The following is a 24,069-nucleotide window of genomic DNA, read 5'->3' as shown; positions in this document are numbered from 1 at the left end:
TGGGACTCACGTGCTGGTAATCTTCATCGCCAGCACCGGAGTATGTTGTCCCGTGCCCAGTGTATATGCTCTGACAAATAAATCATGTCAAATTTAGCTTAAAACCTCGTTGCAACATTTAAATTTCCTATAAGTGTATAATGCAGAAGTGTATCCATGGTATTGAGAGTTAAATGTCATCCACTACAGTGGAAGTGAGACATGGTGTTAAGACTATCCTGTGTAGCCTGACAGCAACAGACTGAACCCTGCTGCCCAGACCTGTCAAAACCACCCTTTTGACAGGCCAGGAAAACCTGATATTAAATGTTAAATGTCACCCCTAAGGACACCTTCCTGCCCACAAGGTAAAGAGCATAATATTTAAGAGTAAAACATGTTTGACATTAGAGGTGGCATGTTTCCCCGGTGACTATCCCCAAAGCAACCTTGTCACTGGTCAGGCTGCGACTGGTAAAAGAAAATGATAGATTCTGCACTTGAATCTATAACTTTTGACCTACACCAGCTCCAGATTCCATTCAAGGTCTCATTTTTATATTTAATAAAAATCCAATCTGATGGTAAAGTCGGATTTTCATATAAAAAATATAGCAAATGTAACATTTAGAAAGGTACATTTACCCTTTGTGGAGCTACTAGAGTCCAATTTACATTTGTTATTCTGCAATTGACCACTTGAGTTCGCTGTGAAAGTGGTGTGAGTATTGCTCCCAAAGCAGAGACAATGGCGTTGGAATGGAGAAGAGTTTTCTGGCTCTGGCTGGAAGAATAGCAGGGGTGGGCCCAGGAACTTAATTTACTTCAAAGAGGCCTGCCCTATCACAACTAAATGTTAGGTGACACTAGGAAAGCCCCAGCTTTTGTCTCCATCATCGGGGGGCATCAACCCAGTGGGAGGAAAGCTACAGCCGGAAATGGTTTTGAGTGACCACAGAGGAGGAGGATGCTAACTCCACTGGCCGCACCTCTGGGTGAGCACATAGGCAATGCACTTGGAAGAAAGGTTCCCAACTTCAAGTTTGAAAAGGAGGGGCGCTATAGTATTATTTTCAGTAAGGTCACCAGGAACTGCTGAAAAACTGGTTAGGGTTGCCCCCAGGAAGTTTCAGCTCGTTTGTGTTTCTTGCCCTGAACTGTGTCCTCAGGGCAGCAGTGGGCATCTCAGACACTGGTAGATCAAACATACTACTCTAACCCCAGTCCTAGAATATTTGGGGAAAGAGCAACTTTCCCCCAATTATTCCGGGAGGTTTATTCAGTATTCCAACTCCAGTCTTGGACTATTTTTGTGAAATGTATACTTCTCCCAGTGTTTTTAGAAATTGTTGAAAAGTAGTAATTTTGAATGGCAGAAAGTAGTGCCCTGAGGTCACAGCTCAAGGCAAAAAACTGTGAAAACCAGACTTTTAACCCATTGGTAAGGGAGTGTCTAGGAGTCGCCAACACCCACGAGCTGGTGCTAGCCATAAATGTGGCACTCCAATGTATTATCATCAGAAGACTTTCTGGGTTGCAGATGATCAGAAACAGGCTGGACCTGCTGTCTGTGACATCAGAGGAGTTCTAAAGAACTGGAACTGATCCCCCTTGCACTCAGGACAAAGAAGTGGACTCAAAGGGTCTGTTGGCTGCAGGGACAAAACAAGCTGCAAGGGCCGTCCTTTTCCTGGAAGTACTCAACTGTCCCTGGCAGTTGGAACTGGTATAGATTTTAAGGTTACCCTTTGCCTGACACCCTCTGTGTGTTTAAGTGACCTTGCCTGATGCCCTTGGGGGTTTAGAAGTATAGCTTTGTGTTTGTATGTGTGCACCAGTAGAAAGTTTGCAAACTTTGAAAAATGTCTACTTCAAAGCGACCAGTGCTTCAGGTGGGCCTGCAAGAAAAAGTATTTTACCAGCCATTCAACAATGTTGTAATGAATTTCAGATTCATCCCAGTCAAGCCTCCTAGCACTTTTGATAAAAAACAACTATGTCCGTTCTGTGTTGTGACTTAGAAAATGTCAGCAAGAAATTTACAAAGCTCCAAAGTGACCAACTTGTTTCATGAATTTGGCATGCGGTTCCACAGTGGCAGCTATAATTTCAGCTGTGGCTTACTCTTGGAGGATTTTCTTCTAAAAAATATGGCAAAGTCTCTTTCTGATTTACTACTTAGAAATGTTTTACAACTTTTTGACTTCTAGAATTTCACTCAAACAAATCTAGCAATCAGGACTCCATTGAAGTCAGCCTCAAATTGAGCCTAGGTCTTTAAAAAGTGAGATCTCCGGTTCAGCTTATTGTTTGTTTTGTCGTTTTGATCTTATTTTACTCATAACATTTTTCTATTTGTCTTAAAAATTGTGCAATTTTATTAAGTTTTGTGTGACTTTTTCCACTGTCTATGCACTGCCTAAATACTTTAACCATTGCTGTTGATTTAAGCCTGTAGGCTTTGTGTCATGTTACCATGGATTGAGCACAGGTTTATGTTATTTAATTTGTCACATCTAGCAGGTCGCGGTCTTAGCCTTTGAGGTGGACATTTGTCCACCTCAAATAATGGTCCACTTTCCTAGTTATCAGACATCAATTTTCTCAGAGTAAAGTTTGTGTGAATTTGTTCTATTCTACACTCTGTTCTGGACACAAGCACACCTTAAAAGAGCATCTATCCACACTTTCCCAAGAATCTTATTGAGGCTTACCCACAACATAATTCTATTCCCATTTAGGCCACCCTTCAACCACATGCTCTTCCAGCTATTCAAGTAGACCTCCACTTTGTAATTGATTAGGAGTGGCAAGCAGGCTGTGGCCTCAAACAGAGGATTAGGCAGTGTGAGAACACACCTGTCGTACAGGCATGGTATACAGTTGGCATGTAACAATAACAATGTAAACTGGATTGTTATATATGTCACACAGTGGAGTGGGTTCGTATTTCTAAGGTTAAAGTCGCTGCCAGCTTATCACCCTTGCATGCCACTATCTGGTGGGGAGGCCTTTCCATCCATAAAAGAATATCCTTCGGTGCAGACTGATAAACGCAAGGGTGATAAGCTTGCTGTGATATATTAGGCATTGGTTGGGAGTTAGAGGGATTGTGGGTATACCCCTCTCTCTCTATAGTGTATGTATGTAACTGGATTGTTATCCCTTCTCAAGGAATCACTTTTAGGAAGTGGCGAACATCCCTAATAATGTTCTTCATAAGGGTGACAAGGCCTCCTCGATTTGAAGCAACAGTTCCATTTTTTTATCACCAATACTGGCAAATTTCAATACATTTTACACATATCCCAATACTTAGTTAGGATCGACCAAACACAGGTGGGTGGGGCCTGGGCTTCTTGTGTGTCCCACTGCATAGTTAGAAAGCCCCTAAAAGAAAGCATCTTAATTAGCACAGATTATAAATTGTGGAAAGGTCTCATTGAATTATCCTCAAGTGTTTTCTGACGTGTTGGTATCTATGTTGGCTTTTAATCACAAACAGGGCATGCCCATCACTCCCACTCGTTCATGGGCTTGTCTTTCAAAAATCTTGTTATCATTGTTAAAGGTTTTATGTTTGTCCCTCCTTGGACCCGATTTGTTACCGCCTTGGACCTCGACCCTGTTACATGGATAATTGCACGATAGCTGATATGTTTGACTGCGAGCGAACTTCCTTTTCTTTTTGTGCCTCTCCTTCGCCATCAAGCTCATTGCAGCCATGTGGCACTTTGAATCGACTCGCTTATTTCAACTGTTTTACTTTTCATTTTCAATTTATGTGGCAAGAAAAGTCCGGTTATGAGCTTACAACACTAATAGGTCTGGCTCGAGCAAACGCGAGACCCATTGCATTGTAAATATTTGTTTATGTCGGTGAGCACTAGCAAGAAAGGGTCATTCTATGCCCTGGGAGTCGAAGCAAAAATGTAGTCCTACTTCAATGTTAGTGAAATTACCCGGTTTTGGTTTTCAAAATCTGGACATCCTGTTCAAGAATTGCCGGACTTTGCAGAGAATAGATATTTTTGCCTATTTCTACCGAATGATGGCTGGCTTTTGATGCTTGAGTACATGAAGTGACCCAGGAAAGTAAACTAGTTTTTAGCATGGGCCTGGTAAAGGCTTTGAAAGACTATTTACATTTGTAACAATCAATACGTTAAGAGGAATGCTAAAGTGTTCATACATTTTAAGGAGGACAGGAGCACTGGTACTACATATGCATTAGGGCAACATACTGGCTCAAAAGTACAGTTCTCTGGTAAACGGAGGTATGTCTAAGAAACTTTCCACTACACCCAAGAAGCGACCTAAAAGGGAATTAACCAGACGACTAGTCACCTTATGTAAACAATAATTTTTTGCTTTGCAGAAAGGGTTTTCGCTTTGTCCAAATGATCAGTTGGTCTGCACACAGGCGGCTGCTGAATTACTAAAACAGAATCGCAAGAACAAGACCCGCCAAACTCTCAAGGGGCAATTTCATCTCAAGCTGATGCATAAAACATCTCTGTCGGAAGGCTCAAGAGAGACGGCGAAGAAGCTCTTCCCGTAACACCGATAGTATAGAATATTTGATGTTGGCCACCTGAATCCCACCAGCTCGGCTGGAAACGTGATCAGAGAGAGAGGGGGAAGTGAGATGTCCAGGGGGACCGAGAGGGTCTGACCTGGCCACATTCTCATCCCCAAGGGCGTGTCCTGCTCTATTTAACCAGCAGCACAGCATGTGGGGGCCTGGCCGGCATGCTGAGGATGATGCTGGGGAAGGCGACCACCCCAGGCCTGAAATGGACAATGAGCCGATCCTGTAACGCCAAGGGAGGCAAACAGGATCATTCATCTCGACTGTTGTGAAAATGATACACCTTCTATATCAATTTCTTCCGCTATCAGTGCGCTGGTCAGGGGAAAACAGACATAAAATCTTACTCAAAAGTGAAGAGTAGGCAAATATGAAACACAGACATAAATGTTTGCTCCCATAGGGCTTAACTTGCTGCTGCAGTCTAACTTGCCTCGCGCTAGTTCCTGGTAAAGCAGGGACTGAAGTGTGTCATCGGTAGTCAAAAAGCATTCAACTATGGGACAGGCAAAATGGTCTATTACTGTCTGGTGAGCGTGCCCTTGGAGGTGAAAGAGACAACGAGAGAGGTCCTGGAACAAGGAGGCTACAGCCTTAAATGTAGTAGCTCTTCAAGCCCAGCCAAGACCTTCAGAACTCACAGGCTGAGTTTCAAGTACATCTATCTCACAAGCACATCCCAACTCATCCCTTCCTCTAGTAACAATATCTTAGAGTGGGATTCTGACGTCATGCTTTTTGTGGGTATCAGGTTTCCTCTTAAAGGAAGAGCTTGAAGAACATGCCATTTCATGAATAGTGGAGGAAGAGATGAGAAATGAAAACTCTGAGAACATGATTCACAGACAAATCCATTCATCTGAACATTAGGGTCTTTGAAGTTGCATGGGTGCAGATTTACAAAATTCAGGAACTCACATTTTCGGGATTACACGTAGAAATTGTGCCATTTGCGCTTCACAGTAATCGCAAAAACATATTCAGTTCATTTTTTTGGGGGTCGAAGCATTTTCCCGGCGCAGAACTGGATAACTTTACAATCACATACGAGAAAATGTCTGCACTTTTGTTCAATGGCAAAATATATATATTTTTTTAAATAGCTAAAGGGAAACAAGCTTTTTCTTAAATCCCCTCAACCAACAATAACATGTATTTCAGATTCAAGTCCAACTTTGATGGCAATCAATCTCTGACCATCTCCAGGACATAAGGAGGACTGCAAATTTGCAGCGAAACCAAGCAATGAACACCCACTTTGCATCTCCTGAGTGGGGTTATGCACAATGTTACATAATTGGGTCATATTGTATAGATGTAAATTATACGTAAAAGGATCCATGAATACACGGTCACCTGATACCTTGCAGCCACAAATTTATCCATTTGCACATGAATGAGATAACCAAACACTGATGAGTGGAATACCGGAATCAGCCACTGACAATTATTCTGGGGTACATTCCCGCCCATCGTTTTTTTTCACTATCTGCTGCTCCAGCCTGGGAGAACAACATGACACGAAATTCAGCCATGGTTGTGCTCCTGCAGTAAAAGCCCAGCCTGAACTCCCAGGACACAAGTACCCCCCTTCTATTTCAACCTTGTTGGGTAATCATTAGTGGGGTGCAGCTTGAGTCCTTAGGCACCGTGAGCTACGCGACACACAGGGCTTTCAAGTGGCATGCAGAGTGTTGCACTGAGTGAAACCAGACACAACATGTGGAATGCCTTCATTAATCTCAGCTACTGGTAATTACTCTTGGTTGCATCCTAATTTATATATTTTTTGCTATCCGTGCTACTCCGTACGGACCACACTCTTGAACATCAGCCTTGGCACTGCTTGTTTATCTATATCACTGTTATACGGTTGTATGAAGGAACCACTCATGCAGCAACCACGCATGCCTGAACAAAGCGGTCGAAACAACAACTGCATTGTTTCCACGCAATGCTTTACCACGCATGCCTTTACAACAATTTTTCATTGTAAAGGCATGCCTAGTAAAGGCATGTGTGGAAACGGCATGCGTGGTTGTCGCATGCCACCCCACCCTAAAAACAGAAGTACCCTGACCCCCACCCTTAAAAATTACCCCGATATCCCCCACCCACCCTGAGCCCTTAAACCGTCCCCAACCCTCAAAAATAAAACAACCCAATCCCTAAAAACAAAACTACCCTGACCCTTCCACACCTAAAAACAGAAGTACCCCGACCCCCACTTTAGAAACTACCCCGATACCCTCACCCACCCTGAGCCCTAAAACCAACCCGTACCCCCAAAAATAAAACAACCCAACCCTTAAAAACAAAATTACCCTGGCCCCCTACCCCCACCCCTGAAAACAGAAGTACCCCAACCCCACCTTTAAAAAAGACCCTGATAAAGCCCCATCCACCCTGAGCCCTAAAACCGACCCCCACCCCCAAAAATAAAACTACCCAACCCCTAAAAACAAAATTACCCTGACCCCCTGTCTCCACTCCTAAAAACAGAAGTATCCCAACCCCCACCTTTAAAAAAGACCCTGATAAAGCCCCACCCACCCTGAGCCCTAAAACCGACCAAACCTCCAAAAATAAAACTACCAAACCCCTAAAAACAAAATTATCCGACCCCCCCATCCCTACCCCTAAAAACAAAACCCCCGCCTGCCCTGAATACAAAATTACCCCAACCCCCACCCCGCCCCTAAAAACCCGACCCCCCACCAACCCTAAATACAAAATTATCCCAACACCCCACCCCTAATAACCCACCCTCATCTGACCTGAATACAAAATTACACCAACACCCCACCCTGCCCCTAAAAACCGACCCCCATCCACCCTAAATACAAAATTACCCCAACCACCCACCCCTAAAAACCCACCCCGCCCTAAATACAAAATTATCCCAACCTCCCACCCCTAATAACCTGCCCCCACCCACCCTAAATACAAAATTACCCCAACCCACCACCCCGCCCTAAAAACCCGACCTCCCAACCTGCCCCAAATATAAAATTACCCCGACCCCCCACCCCTAAAAACCTGACCCCCCCAACCCACTAAATACAAAATTACCCTGACCCCTTCCTGTAAAAACAAAATAACACAGACCCCCCATCCCACCCTAAAAACCATAATACCAACCCCACCACCCCGCCCCTTAAAAAAAAAAAAATAACCTAACAACCCCAACCCCTTCACCCTCCTACCCCCACCCCTAAAAATGACCATAAACCCTGCCCCAGCCCCACTTACCTGACCGTGTCCTCTCCCAATGGATCTTCCTTTTTCTCTGCCTTAACCACACATGTGCGTTGTTCAGCACATGCGTGGTTAAGGCAGAGTAAAAGACCTGCGTTCCTTCAGGCAAGCATCATTCCGCTTGCGTGAACAATGCAGGAGTTGTTCCGGATGCGTTGTTCCAGATCTTTCCCCTGTTATATGCACAAATTACTTTTTGGATCAAGTCCTAATTGAACCTGGAGGGGACTCCTGGCAACAAGGGTAGCAGTGCAGCTCAGTGAGAACAGGTTTTCCAAGTTAAATTCATAGAGTTCTTGAACCTTCATCCACCTTAAGAAGCTCCATAACACGCCTCATTACTGGAGGTCATCCTTCACTCACTCACAGAGGAGACACATGGCGCTGAGTGCTAAACAACCACGTTCTGCAACCAGAGCCCAAATTAAGAAACATTCCCACTGGGCATTGATAAGTGAAGTGTCGCTAAATAGCAACAAGTGGGAGAGTGGGTTAAATCCGTGCAGTGGGATGAAACATCGCTGTTTGCATGCATGTAGGCATATCAAAATAAGCCCCATCTAGAACTCACCTTGACTCTTGGAGGGTCCATCCAGTACTGGAGGTCTCGTTCTGTCATGTTTAATGGCAGTATCACAGAATCCTTGTTGGGAACCACACAGGAGAGTGTGCACTCAGCTCCTTTACAATACATGAAGAAAAAAGATGCAGAGCACTGTTACTCCTCAAAAGGGAAATGTGAAGCACATTCATGCCAGTTGCACAAAAACACCTCTTGAAGCACTTGTACCAAGCACTGTGGCCTTGATTGAGATGCACAACCTACAACTTTATAGTGCACCTTATTCCAGTCTGGTACTTACAGCAAATGTTTCCTCAATGAAATGAACGGAAATGTTGGTTATGGTGAAATCAAACTTTTAGGCAAATTAACCATCTTGCAATTTGGCTACGACAGAACCTCTTAAATTTACCTCGTTTAGGCTAAATATCTTCTTATCGAACTTCTTGTTACAGGAAATACCCCAAGATTCCCAGAACCACAGAGATTAAATGGTCCAGTATATCAGTCATATGAGAGGGAATGCCCTTTAGAGAAAAAGTCCTAGGCTACCCTGTATCATAGGAGTTTAATACCCAGGAAGGTCGGTCTTGGTGAGAGGAAAAGGCCCTCAAACATCCTGTACCTTGGGAGTTAAATGTCTTTGTCTATCAAGGCTAGTGAGAGGTATTGCCCTAGTGTATCAGACCTTGTGATGTAAAATGCACTCAGACCCAAAAGGATGACCATGGTCAGTCCGGATATACATGCAATGTGAATTGCTCAATATGCAGCAAATAAATAAATGCACACCGTTAAAGGACCAATGTTGAAATCTAATATTTCCGGTGCATCTACTCAAAGCATTCATCCAAAATTCTATTTCTTATCTCTAACATGACCTGGGAGAGTACACTACTGCTAATTAGTTTATATGTCTCTGACTACAAATGGACAAGATGGGGGTGAGGTACTTAGCACACTCAGGGAATACTATTACCCTGGACTGAGGAATTTACCAGATATGAAAATACCCTCGAATCCCAGTATTTTACTTGGAAATAAGGCATGACAAGTGGAATCGGTGTTTAAAGTACCAAATTCCACAAGTTTTGCATCTTTTCCGAGCCTCATTCGAGATCCGTTCTTCCAGGCACCCATCCCTTGCTGAAAGCTGTCAAGGGAAAAGAGCGGCTGGGGATGGCAATTATCACACAGCTCAGAGTCTCGATTTCTGTGCAAACAGCGACCGGAATCTAATCCCTTGGTTTAATCAAGTCCTTGCCCTCTTGTACTTTCCTGAAAGTGAGACAGTGTTAAGAGATTTGTCAGAGTCCGAAATACATATGTTCTTCTTCAAAATATATATGAATGAAATGGAAAAAAACACAATAAGTGTCGATAACAGCGTTGACCATATAATCACCGTTATAAAAATTGGTACTGGAGAGACAGACATACACAAGTAAATGCCATTTCAGATGTTTGCCCGAGACCACAATTCTACTGTGAAAAAAACAATTATGTTGCCAAGATTAAGTTAAAGTGTTTAATTAGCAATCACCATTACGCAGATTTATGAAAAAAATAGTAGTTCACCAAAACATGGCTTTTGACCCAGGCCTTGCATGTTCATAAGTCTGATATGGAGGATAAATGGCCTGATATTGTAGTCCGGGTTAAGCGAGATACATTTTTTTCTACCTCATTTTGGTTCTTTCTGCTTTTCACATCTCCAGATGCTGTCTGGCCAGTCCCCCAGAGACATAATTTCCTACAGAAGCCTTGTGCTGATACCAGCCTATTGCGTCAAACATGTTAGTGTAGCCTTAACCTTTGCCCTCCTCCCTTTGTAAAACAGTATGAACGAATGAATGATTCATGACTTAAGAAAAAAAACTCTGCTTATCATCATGATGTCCTAAAAGGATGCAAAGTGCTAAGGTTCAAATCTCCCATTTGTCTCTGAACGCATTGCCCTATTAAGCTTTGTTCAAGGACCAGGAAAACTAACAAAGGAGAGGGACATTGATTGGTCGAAGTTCCCGACCTTGTCTTCCATCTGCTTCAAAGCCCGTCAAGCTCAACCCTTATTTTGACTATTGAGGGGGGCTAACTTTGGACGACCAAGGCCTCATTCACATCAGCAGTTCAGGATAACCACTGACAATTTGTATGAGTCCCATTTAGAATCACTGTATTTAAGGTTCTCCCATGTAGCTATGCTGAAAACCTGGCACTGATCCTGTCAAGGACCATTGCTTGACACTTCAAGCCCTTCTCCCACCTGCAACCTATGTGCTAAGTCTTAATTCTTAAGAACTGACCTTGATGAATGAGTGTCCGGAGGGGTTAACTACGTGAATCAACTATTTATGACTGTTTACAAAGTAAGAATTTCTAAATCATGACTATCCGAGCATTTTTCCAGTAGGCTGAGGAGAAACCTATTTTTTAAAAAGAAATATATATATATATCAGGCTTGTGGGAATCAAAGTGTTAGTTTTCATTTTAAAAAGCACTGCTGTTGAATGTAAGAGTCATGTTTGTGATTCATTCAACGTTGAAGTACTTAAAAGGAGGGACCACCAAGAGATATTTATTTGACTCACCTATGGCTTGGGTGTGACAATACCTGTAAGGCCAATAGCTGTAAAATTTGAGAATATTACTCTGTCCTTGCATTTTCCCACAGTTGGTTTACCCAGCTTTGACCTTAAGGGCTTTGACTCCCAGAAACCAGGCAAGTAGGCAATTTCTGATGTGCACCACGAAGGCCCAAGGCTAATACTGGAAGTGGGTTCCCCCACCAACCTGTTTGTATGGCGATTACGTGGTTGATGACAGATTGATGTGGTTACAGCACTGCCTGACACAACTAAGGATGATGGTGATACCTTTCTGCTACCTCACTGAATTTAAGGAATCCCACGTCATCAAAACGTGAACACCCTTGGGAGATGGCCAGAGGATGTCTTGTCAGAATTCTTTTAGAGTAGTGTGTGCAACCTGCCATGCTCAGCGCAAGGAAGAATGTGTGTCATTACTAAGTATGAAACCCTCTGTGCACATTCTCCTACAAGGAAACAACACAGTTGTCCCTCACTGCATAAGGAGCATTTTCTCTCTGCCTCAAATTACTCATTTAGTGTTGATGCATACACAAACTATTCACCAGAAAACCCTTGCTTAGTTTACACATGAGGGTATAAATAAGGCCTGTCGTCATCAGGCTTCTTGAAGTTACAAGAATACGGTTGTAATCACATCCTAACTCCACAATTCCTAACAATAGTTGACTTCTGAGTCACTTTAAACATGTCTGGAAAGCCTCTATAATTCTTGGTGAAAAATGACAGTTAGACATGGCATGCTGCTAAGTTTCTCAGCCAAAAGGGACAGCTGGGCTCTACAATCCTTTCTGACCAGAAGAGGCTGCTTGTGACTGCCTGTCTAATCTGTGAATTGATCAGCCGAGTAACAAGACAACCCACTGTAATGTTCAGCCAACACCAAGCACTGTGGAGATGGATCCTGATAATGAGAACCCAGATGAGCCATGTCAAGGACTCAGCAGCAGGAACATTGACAGGTCAGTGTTGGATGCCATTTCTGGATGATAAGACCATTCAATCACCTGCACTGCTGGAAAGTACTGCACAGAAGTGCATCAGTGTGAAAAAGTATGATTTGTAATAGCTCATTATCCGGGAATCTAAGCCACTGCACCTGCTTCCTCCTGCCAGTGCTGGCATCTACCTCACTGAGAGGTTGCCTCGCTGCTTTAGAGTGTTCTGCCCACATGCACCATGTGAATCATGCAGAAGAATTGGCCATAAATCCAGTGTTGAAGTGCACTGCTGCTCTCAACAGGGTCTCACATCTCATATTCACAAAGAGTGTAATTGCTCAGCAGCATCAAAAGCAATAGGTCTGATTTAGACTTTGGTGGCTAGATACTCCTCCACAAACATGATGGATATTCCTGTGCCATTATCACAAGTGCTACAGACTACAACTTGTAAAAAAGGGGTTAAGGGTATCCGCCACATCTGTGATGGAGTATTCTATCCATCAAACTCTGAATCAGGCCCTATGTTTGCAAAGTGGATTATCATCATGCACTGGCTCTACAGTGCAAACAATGCCGTAGTAGCCATAAAAAAGTTGGACATCCCCATTTTCCGGTTTGACTTCCCTAGACCCTAAAGACCTTGGAGCCTTCTTTCCAATGGACTCAAATGTCTCCTGCCATTGGATATTGTGAGATCCAGCACTCCTATGGTTCCTGTCTTCTTAGTTCAAGAACCATAATGGTTGTATGACATCAAAGTGCAAAAATATTGCATTCACTATCTCACCAGAGTATGTATACATTTAATTTCTTAACTCCACTTTTAGCTACGCTAACTATACTTTCCTTGTGTTGTAGTGGTTAGGAGGTTAAAGGAATTGATGAAATATCTAGGGCTAACAATATATCACATGCAATATAGTGCCCTATACCACCATAATCTATGTTGTTTGATACACAAAGAGTGGGTTAAAAAAAATGACAATCACAAGGGACCAGCTACCTGAAAACAAGAGTAGTTGAGATTTTCTGGCCCCACGTCACTCAATAACAACATATGATGAGAATCTTCATGAGAATTACCGTTCCTGTTCTATCATAGAACATACAGTCACTTAAACAAGCATTTGCAATGCAATAGGTCTTGCTTTTGCTCCAGTTAGAGCTATTAGCATTGTGAATTCCTAACAGGGCTTTCTTGCCACATAAATTGAAAATTAAAAGTAAAAAAGTTGACATAAGCAAGCCAATTCAAAGTGCCACAGCCGGCATGAGCACGAAGGAGAGACACAAAATGAAAAAGTAGGTCGCTCATAGTCAAACGCATTGGCAAATGTGCAATTATCCATGTAACAGTGTCGATGGCCAAGGCGGTACAAAAGTGCACCAAGGAGGGACAATCGTAAAGCATTTACCAATGATTACAAAGGATTTTTGAAAGGCAAGCCCATGAACGAGTGATAGTGATGGGTGCAGTGGGCGTGGTTAAAAGCCCACCGATAGATTACAACACGTAAGATCGCTTGCACGCTCGACCTAAAACACTGAGAACTCTAGATAAAATTGACTCAATTGTTATCTAAGGTTGCATTAACCATCACCTTGTCAAGAATCTTTGTAGGGTCAGAATTTTGGAGTGTTCAGAGTAAGATCCATCTGTTCTTTCTTTCCGAGTTTCTAATTTTGACTTTAAAAACTTTTTGCTATGCAACAAATCGGATATTTACTTTTAATGTAAATACATCTGGCAAGTAATTCTTACATGGGGCTTGATTCATAAAGATGAACTAACACATTTGTGTAAGTTTACATTTGTTTGGTAACTCACAAAACTACATTTTAATAGCAAGTTTAGGAAAGTAGATACTCTGCAGTCCGGGGGGAGAACTCCACATTTAAAAAAGGCAGGACAGGGTCTGTCCAGTTCCCTGACCCGACTGCAAAGTCTCCCCACTTGTAAACTTACTATGCAGTTTCTGTGAATTCCCAAACTTTGTGAATCAGGCCCCTAATGATTTTAGTAATTTCTCTAATATCCTGTATTTAGCTCTTACTCCATAAAACCTTCTACAAAGCTTATGCCCTGACTTTCCAACTACCACTACTTCAGTTATCCCATAAAGCAAAGAAACCCCAAATGGAACTTTTGCTCTGCTAGTTCCAATTATTCAGTCCATTACGGAGTGCAAGTAAAGACAATCTGGAGACTGCTATGCACTCCAAATGAGCAACCATAATGTTGAAAGCGGTCAGACAGTAATGTTTGAATCTTTCCTTACAGATTTTGATGGCTTTTGTGGGATTTGTATTATGGATCAGAGTAGCTGTCTTGAAGGTAACCCTAGCCTTGATGAACAACAATTGTGGTTTGCTCAGAGCGATGTTAGTGGATTTGCTTACTTCCCCCAGTGGTCTTGCTGCAGCTTTCTGCAGCTTTTGAAATCTAAAATATTTTTTTCAGGATGCCCAGGCAGAAAATTGTTTAAAAATCCAGCTCTGATGAAAATATAACTATGTTTACTGTAGATCTTTTCTCTTTTCATAGGTGTTTCGTTGGTGTTGGTATCCGTGTGTCTCAAATATTTTGCATAGTCTTTAGTGCACAGACGACCAAGGGCTCATTGTCCTGCTCCATCCTATCTCTTTGTCAAGCATTTTTTCCTGATAATTGGGTTTGTGAGGAGCATTGGGCAGTCCCACAGATAGATACTACCAGTTGTCCATACAGTGGATGCTCCTGCTTGAGAAAGTTGGCCAGGTTCCATTAGTTCCATGCCATTTCAGTGATATCAGTGGTAAAGCAGCCATGTCTTTCTTAGAGAACACCCTATGAAGGTTGGTTTGTTTCAGATACTACATCACACTGAGAATATCCCACTATGGTCCCCATTTGCAAATTGGTGGTACATTCCAGGTGTGATGAACTGATGTGGTGATAATGTTAACACAGTTGTGCAGTGTGTCATCACTATGGATTAAGAATATGATCAAAGGAAACGTGTTTAAATATATGGTGCAGCCATATATACGTACTAGGTGATAGATATATTAATATATATAACAGACACAGAAAGGACGCTGCTGCTCCTTCGTTTGCTACGGCAGCCCAAGGGTGGGTCCGGCAATCCACATGCCATCAGCACACAGTATCCAGATATGCTTGGACACAGTAAGGGTTGCTTTCAAGTGCTTTTACTGAAGGCTTCTCCCCAATGCGTTTCGGCCCAGCCGGGCCTTGATCACGAGTGGTCAATCTTGCATATTTTAACAGAACTAGAATTCCAAGCAGGTTTTGTGAGCAATAGGCTAATCTGTTAGTGTTAATAGGATGCAGCCTTGGACTACCTCATAAAACACAGTACTGATCCTATGAAAGCAGTTAAATACAATTATCTAGTGATTTCAGAAGAAGGCTGTGAACCTTACCAATTTCGAATCCTTCCGAGCAGTGGATCCTTAGGTTGCTGTTTAGCCCTTTGGGAGGATCGCATTCACCAGTCATGGTAGGGCACAGCTGGAAGCTGCCACTCCATGTGCCATCTTTCCTACACTGGATTACATTGTCATGTGGCCCCTGAAAAAAAGTTTCAGAGTAAATGAAGACATAGCAGGAGTGGTCTTCCTGGGTTGCCAATATATTCAATGCAACAGCCGACTGTCGGCCTCTATCCCAAACTTGAAGCCACAGGTGGTATACAAACAATGAAAGAATGAGAGGGGGAGAGTAGGCTAGACATCAAGCAACTTTAAATAAGCAGAAATAAAGCACAGGCAGCCTGACCCCTTTTGGGCAGTGAAGAATCCTGAGAGAAGCAGGCTGTTCAAGGTTTTTACAGACTTATCTCCCATGTACAATATAAAGGGTCCCTTTTCCTATTTAAAGACAAGACAAAAAGGCATAAGCAAGGGGGCTGACCTGCCCCAAATCGATAAAGAAATCCATGTAAATGCAGGGCAGCAACAGAGAAATGAATACACATGGTAACAAAATTGCCTGTAATCCATCGAGTGGGCCAAGTGGGGCAGAGAATGAATGAACTTTGAGATTCAACTGCTTCTAACCCATTGTTCCCCCCCCCCCACCTTCACAGAGAGGACAAAAATGGGTGAGCATGAAGAGCTCTCAACTAATCATCTGTTGATCTTCAAAAAATGATTTAATATGCATAGCTGCCTACCCTCCGAACAAATAAGTACCCACTCGTGGTTAAGATAGGAATGAATGAGAATTGCCAAGGCACCGAATACCATCTAAATCTTGAGGTGATGCTTCCAGACTGTAGACGTGAAATAATAATGTGGAACAGTGTATTCCCTTTAACACATTGAAGTGATTCCAAAAAAGCTAGGACAGAAATGGATGGATACAGAGACTCCACTCTTTAAGCCATGGAGTGACCCACTACAGACAAAACAAAAATGAACACACTTCCAGATTCAATTCTCATCCAGTCCATAAGGGATTGTGCCTTTAGCCATTATCTTATTGTTTAGAGACAGGACTAAAAATATCTGAACATGGAGGTTGAGTCTCCTCGGGTCCATAGAAGAGATCATTCCAGTGAAAATATGACCGAATGAGCTGAGAACCTGCCGCAGAGGAACCATCCAGAGAGAGAAAATAATGACTAGTAGGGATTGAACTTACTTTGACCCGCTGAAGAACCCTACAAGACAAAGACAAAGACTGAATGGCCACTGAGAAATACCTTGTCACACAATTCTAGAGATGACCCATCTGAAAAGAGAAACTACAGATTGAATGAGTACTTAAAATAACCTCACATACACCCTTACAGGTAGTTATACGAAAGAGAATGGAATGGGAATCGTAGGCTTCACTGCTCTCCCCACTTCTCCCTCCACTTTGTCACACTTGTTTAAATATAGGAGGAGATACTTACAGATTTGCTGTCCTCACACCTGATCCTGCATTCACTTTTGTACCGGAATTCATTGGTGCACTCGTAAAGGCCATGGAATTTAGAAGGTGGTGCACTACAGTTGATGGGGACACAGGTACCTTCCTGCCAACTTCCATTTTCCAAGCACTGAGTCTTAAAGGCCTTTCTTCAGTAAAGACAATAAACACAACAAATAAAATATGTAAGTACCTATTGCTGCTGGCTTAGTAAATAATTTGTCTCAAAAAATAACAGTGTCCTCTATACATTTGTGCATTAAAGTTAGTGTTGCCGATTACACAAACCTTACAAAGCCTGTGAAGTGTTTCTCTACGGTGCTAAGATAGCTATTAAAGTATTCCATGACATATAACAGAAAGTCCTCTTTCTGAATTGCATTTTGAGTATCCAAGAGGTCTCTCTCTGTAAGGGAATGATCAGAGAGGTCTGAAGCACTCAATGCCCATCCTTAAAGAGATGTCTCGTTTGAGATCTCTGCACCTGTTCTCAGACTCTAGGTAGTAGTCTATACGTGCTAATGAGTTGATCTTTCTCTGGAGTCTTGTAAGTCAAATATTAAAGACGTCTACCTCTGGAATGCACTGTGCCAGATGTCAAAAGTGTTTCCGTCTTGTGCACTCTATGTTGTTCCGTGAAAGTTATGAGATATCTCCCTCTGAAGCAGGCCCCCCCTGATTTGGGCAAATGATTATGAGTAGGCCCAGGCAAAATTTCAATTATGGCATCATAATCACAAGAATTTCTGTAATTTCTCATTTTTCTTGTTACTCAAAATTCCCCAAATTACTCCATTAGATCACATCTCATATTTATTAGTGCTGGGACAACATGAACAAAAAAATGCTCCTGCTTCAGCTCAGGGCACTTTGTTTTTCAAGAATTTTTGTTTGCTCAAAATGGGTTCTCGTGTCTGGAATTGACAGAAGGACACATTTCAAGTTAAAATATAGTGTAAAATGCTGGATTCGCATTTTGTGTAATTACCTATAATTTCATGCCCGAAATTTAGTATATTTATCTGAAAGTGAATTACACAAACTCCTCAAGTAAATGCTATTATTTGGAGCAGATAATATCTTGACACTGGCCATGGTTATGAGTTGGCAAGAGTGTTCCAAACCCTGCACAAACTCCTGCTTGAGCAGTGATTGGAGCTCCAACTTTACAGCTCCCAGTAATTACCAGGTGCAATGAAGTCTGCACCCTTTGTTAAATTTTGCAAGTCAAACCTACTGAATTTTACAGACAAAAAGAAGGAACAGTTTTTTACCTGTAACTCCAGTTCTTTTGTAGGGGAATCTCCATTGAGGTAATAAGCACCAAATAGTCCCGCCCACAAGCGTTGATGTCGGACCACTTTTTCATAATATATCTTCTTAAGTGAGGATGTTTGCCTTTCTTTGAGATGGCCTGCAGACTCACTTAAGAGAGAAAATATTATGCAGCCTATAGGGAAAGGCTACAAAGGCCCAATTATTTTTCTTGTCCTTAAAAAGGGTCTGGGAGAATTTATATATATATGTATATATATATATATATATATATATATATATACAGTTATATTCACTGAAAAAACAAAGGTTACAGGGACATTTTAGTTAGGCTCTCCTGCCATGCACAGCTTTTTCTTAAAAACATTCACTGCTAATGTTTCATTTATAGTTTTAAGGACATCATAGAAGTAGTCATGATTGCTGTAATATCTCTGGTAATTAGTAGTGCATGGCAAGGGTGCCAGTTATAGTTACTTGAAAGATCTCTAACTATAGCTGCTGAATTTCTATGGTTTTATACGAGTAAATCCAGAACCTAACTGTAACGTCCCTGTAACCTTTGTTTTTTTCAATGAATTTCTGTGGTTTTTTTAACAGAAAGTAATTTTCATTACTACACGTTAATTCAAACACCACCGCACATGGCCTTTGGCCATGTGCAGTGGTGGTTGGCCGCAATGCCTGCAGCCAGGCCCTGTGGCCAACCACTATAATAACCCAACCTCGTGCTGTGCATAGACTTCGGCTGTGCACAGTGGGCATTAGCCGCAGGTCCTGGCCTGAGGTCAAGCCCTGCAGCCAACCCCTATAATAACCCAACCCAGTGGGGCTGTATGGCCCCCCCTCCCCAGGCCGATTTCAGACCCAGAGACCCTATTCCTCGAGGCCTGGCCTAAATATATATGTTTTTTTTAGGGGGCAGGGGCCACGCAGCCCCCCTTACGAGGCCAATCTTGGCCCTGGGGACCACATCCCCTAGGGCATGGCGTAATTAGTTTTTTTGGGGAGGGTGGACTGAGTCTCCAGATGGCTGTCAACACTTCCTGGTTTGAAATGTTGGCAGCCAATCAGAGCTGTACATTTGCCATGTACAAGCTCTTAATTTTTGCGGCCAGAGATATACAAATTTGTTTTCCATTTATTAGCTCCAAAACTACTGAACAGATTTACACCAAAGCGAAACCACAATCTGCATACCGAAAGCTAGCTTTCTGCCAAATTTGGTTTAATTCCATTCAGTGGGCTGTTGCCTTGTTCAAAGGTCTTATGGGAATCAACATGGGAAACAACTTTTTTGACACCCCCTTTTTCTTAGCCCCCGCTTGACAGATCACTCCAAAACTTTCCATACGCACCAAGACTCACTAGGGCACTTTGTTTTGGAAACATTTATGAAGATTCGTCAAACGGTGCCAAAGATATCACAAAACGCTTTTTCTATAGAAACATGGAAACATGGCCCTAACTATAACTACCTAGTGGCGACAGGTTTCAGGACATTTTGGTAAAACAGTATAAATGTCTTTCACAAACCCTTTTTTAGATAGAGTAATGAGTTGAAGTAAAGCAGTGCAGTGTAGCCCCATAGGCAGCCATTATAGGAGTTTAAAAAGAGACTGTGCCTTTAAGAGCCTAGAGATGACCAGTATCCCATCATGCTCAGCAGGTGGCAGTCGCTTCAGTTCTTTTTGAGGCGATGCTTGAATGTATGTATTGCTCATATTTACCTCTGTCCATTCCATTGGGGAGAAGGGAGGGTTGCTTATGACTTCGATGGAGATTCCCCTATGAGAGAACTGGAGTTACAGGTAAGACACTGTTCCTTCTCTCGTAGGGTATCTCCATTGATAGCCATAAACACTGAATAGAGTAGCAAGCCCATCCATACTAAGAGTGGTGAAGAAGACATATAAATGAGTAAGATATCCCATTAAGCAAACAGATTTATGAGTGAGGCCTGTCCTACTTGAGCATCTGAGGCCAAGCAGTAGTGCTTGGTGAATGTGTGGGCAAATCTCCATGTGGCTGCCTTGCACATATCTGCTATAGGGATATTTCTCAATTAATCTGCAGTAGCCACTATACCCCTAGTGGAGTAAGCCTTTGGTCTACCTGTTAAGTGTCTTGACAGCTTTTTGATAGCACAACAGAATACAGAAATCTATCCAACGAGAAATGGACTGTTTAGATGTAGCTAACCCTGTACGGACCGGACCGTAGTTGATAAACAATTGGTTCAATCTGCTGATGTCACAAGTCTTATCGAGATAACATTTTAAAACTCTTCTTGCATCTGGGGAATGAAGAGTTCTTTCAGCTGGTGTAGTGGGATTCTGAAAGAATGTTGGTATTGAGATGGTCTGGTTGACATGGAAATCCAAAATAACCTTAGGCAGAAATTTCAGGTGAGTCCTTATGACCACTTTGGTAGAGTGGAAGACTGTGTATGGTTTGTGAGAGCATAGTGCTTGGATCTCGCTAACCTTGTTGGCTGATGTTATAGCTACAAGGAAAGCTGTTTTTCAAGAAAGATGTTGCAGGGATGCCTTGTGAATTGGCTCAGAAAGATCCTACCTTGAGCTCTCAAGGAGGTGAAGGACGCCTAACACGAGCAAAAACAACTCTTCTAAAAATCCTTGATTACAGGGATTTTGAAAAAAGAGGTTTGTGAAGGACATTTTGTAGTAGGGGCTGCCCAGTGAACCTTAACAGAAGAGCCAGATTTTGACAAATGTAGTAAGTATGGAAGGATGGCACCTTCCTGGCAAAGTTATAGAGTCTATGTTCTTGGAGGAAACCGAAATGCAAACTCTCTTCCATTTGAAGGCAAATACGGAATGTGTTGAGGACTGTTTTCCTTCCTTAGTGATGCCCATACAGTTTTGCAGCAGATTTAAGTATCCATACTGCACTGGCTCAGGAGCCATGCTGCCAAATTCAAGGAGGAGAGAATGGGGTGATCCATCTGATTCCCAAATTTTGTTAGCAGGCCTGATCTGCACGGCAGCTTGAGATGGGAATGCTGTGATCAGTGAAGCAGGTCTGTGAACTACCACTGATGTGGTGACTCTGGAGCTATAAGGATCATTTTGGCTCTCTAGTGGGACAGCATGATGAGGACTGCTGGGATCAAGGGAATCAGGGGAAAGGCGTAAAGAAATTTGCCAGACCAGTCAATCCGTAGGACATTCCCCAGTGTCCCTGGTTGGTAGTATCTTGAGGTGAAGCTGCAGCATTTTTTGTTGTCTGCAGTGGTGAACAAGTTGATGGTTGGAGTGCTCCTCATGTGAAAGATGTTTTTTACGATATCGTCGTGCAAGACCCATTTGTGGTTTTCTTCCAGAACTGTTCTGAGAGAGTCTGCCTGAGCATTTTGGACATCTCGGAGGTAAGTTGCTGTTATCCTCAGGTCTCTGGCTATGAGCCATTTCTAAATCATCTGAGCCTCATGTGATAAGGGCTTGTTCTTCCCCTGCTGGTTGAAGTAGTACATGGTGGTTGTATTGTCTGACTGAATAAGCAGGGTCTGGGTCTTCAATGATGGTCAAAAGGCTTTGAGAGCTATATGAACTGCACAGAGTTCAAGGAAATTGATGTGATATCTCACCTCTCTCTGAGACCATGTTCCCTGAATTTGGAGGTGATCAGTGTGGGCTCCCTATCCTAGTAGTGATGCATTTGCCTCTGTGGTCTGAGGGGGGATTTGTTCCTGGTAAGGAATTCCTTGCAGGAGATTGGCTGGAGAGCACCACCATTTTAGAGACTATTTGGCATGAAGGAACTGTTTGATTATGTCCTCCCAGTTGCCCGTTAGTTGGTCTCACTGGTCTTAGAGGCACTGTTGGAAGGTTTGCATGTAGAGATGAGCAATTGGAGTTAAGAAGATGCAGGAGGCCATCGACTCGAGAAGAGAGGACACTGTCCTTACTGTTGTATGAGACACCTTCATGAGAGAGTGACACTTCTGAAGGATCGATACATGTTTCTCCTCTGAAGGACACTGTTAGACCTGACAGCCTTAGGGTAGTCACCCCTAACTTTTTGCCTGCCTCCCTCCTCATTTTTGGATACTGTTTTTGCTGGTTTTTAGACTCTGCGCACTTTACCACTGCTAACCAGTGATAAAGTGTATATGCTCTCTCTCTGTAAACATGGTAACTTTGGATCATACCTGATTGAACTATTTAATCTACTTATAAGTCCCCAGTCATGTGCACTCCAGGTGCCTAGGGCATATAGATTAAATGCTACTAGTGGACCCGCAGCACGGATTGTGCCACCCACTTAAGTAGCTCCTGTTCCTTGTCCCAGGCCTACCATTGCTAGGCCTGTGTGTGCAGTTTCACTGCCACCTCGACTTGGCATTTAAAAGTACTTGCCAAGCCTAGAACTCCCCTTTTTCTGCATATAAGTCACCCTTAATGTGTGCCCTGGGTATCCCCTAGAGCAGGGTGCTGTGTAGGTAAAAGACAGGACATGTACCTGTGTAGTTATATGTCCTGGTAGTGTAAAACTCCTAAATTCGTTTTTGCACTACTGGGAGACCTGCTCCCTTCATAGGCTAACATTGGGGCTGCCCTCATACACTGTTGAAGTGGCAGCTGCTGATCTGAAAGGAGCAGGGAGGTCATATTTAGTATGGCCAGAATGGTAATACAAAATCCTACTGACTGGTGAAGTCGGATTTAATATTACTATTCTAGAAATGCCACTTTTAGAAAGTGAGCATTTCTTTGCACTTAAATCCTTCTGTGCCTTACAATCCACGTCTGGCTAGGTTTAGTTGACAGCTCCTTGTGCATTCACTCAGACACACCCCAAACACAGGGTACTCAGCCTCACTTGCATACATCTGCATTTTGAATGGGTCTTCCTGGGCTGGGAGGGTGGAGGGCCTGCCCTCACACAAAGGACTGCCACACCCCCTACTGGGACCCTGGCAGACAGGATTGAACTGAAAGGGGACCTGGTGCACTTCTTAGCCACTCTTTGAAGTCTCCCCCACTTCAAAGGCACATTTGGGTATAAAACAGGGCCTCTGCCCTACCTCATCAGACACTTGCTGGAGAAGAAACCGGAACCAGAAACTACATCCTGCCAAGAAGAACTGCCTGGCTGCTCAAAGGACTCACCTGTCTGCTTTCTACAAAGGACTGCTGTCTTGCTGTTGCCCTGCTGCCTTGCTGAACTCTTGTCTGGCTGTGAAAGTGCTCTCCAAGGGCTTGGATAGAGCTTGCCTCCTGTTCCTTGAAGTCTCAGGACCAAAAAGACTTCTTCCTTTCACTTGGACGCTCCGTGCGCCGAAACTTTCGACGCACAGCTTGTTTCGCGGCGAGAAAAACGCCGCACACCGACGCTGATCGACGCGACGCCCTCGGGGCGATCGAGACTTCGACGCACAACCTCGCAAGGACAAAGCCGCTCGACTTTCCAGGAGAAATCGACGCGACGCCCACCGTGAGTGCGAAACTTTGACGCACGGCCTCGCAAGGACAACGCCGCCCGACTTCCAAGGAGAAATCGACGCGACGCCTGCCGTGAGACCAAACTTTCGACGCACGGCCTCGCAAGGACAACGCCGCCCGACTTCCAAGGAGAAATCGACGCGACGCCTACCGTGAGATCGAAACTTCGACGCGCAGCCCCGCAGAACGACGCGCAGCCGGAAAACAAGCAGGAGAATCCACGCACAGACCCGGGACATCTGGTAATCCCCGCGATCCACAAAAAGAGACTGTCTGCGCGCCGGAAAACGACGCCCGACTTCCCCGCGTGGAAAAGACCGACGCAAGTCTGTGTGTGCTGAGGAGAAATCGACGCACACACCCCTTTTTCCACGCATCTCTTCTCCTGTGGCCCTCTGAGGAGATTTTCCACCAGAAACCAGGTACTTTGTGCTTGAAAGACACTGTATTGCATTCTAAAG

General features: G+C 43.4%; 1 protein-coding gene across 1 annotated transcript in view; it reads right to left on the bottom strand.

Moving 5' to 3' along the window:
• Nucleotides 1-24,069, bottom strand: part of PAPPA (pappalysin 1) — a 572,334-nt gene that overhangs the window by 38,092 nt on the left and 510,173 nt on the right. The window contains exons 17-19 of the mRNA XM_069241521.1: nucleotides 16,849-17,014; nucleotides 15,371-15,518; nucleotides 8,400-8,509 (exon numbers count right to left, since the gene is read on the bottom strand). Of these exons, the coding sequence (XP_069097622.1) occupies nucleotides 8,400-8,509; nucleotides 15,371-15,518; nucleotides 16,849-17,014 (424 nt within the window). The remainder of the gene's footprint in view (nucleotides 1-8,399; nucleotides 8,510-15,370; nucleotides 15,519-16,848; nucleotides 17,015-24,069) is intronic.

This window comes from Pleurodeles waltl, chromosome 6, assembly GCF_031143425.1.
Source record: "Pleurodeles waltl isolate 20211129_DDA chromosome 6, aPleWal1.hap1.20221129, whole genome shotgun sequence".
Taxonomy (NCBI): Eukaryota; Metazoa; Chordata; class Amphibia; order Caudata; family Salamandridae; genus Pleurodeles; species Pleurodeles waltl.
Note: the sequence above shows the minus strand (reverse complement) of the source record. Positions and strands in the feature narration are given on the sequence as shown.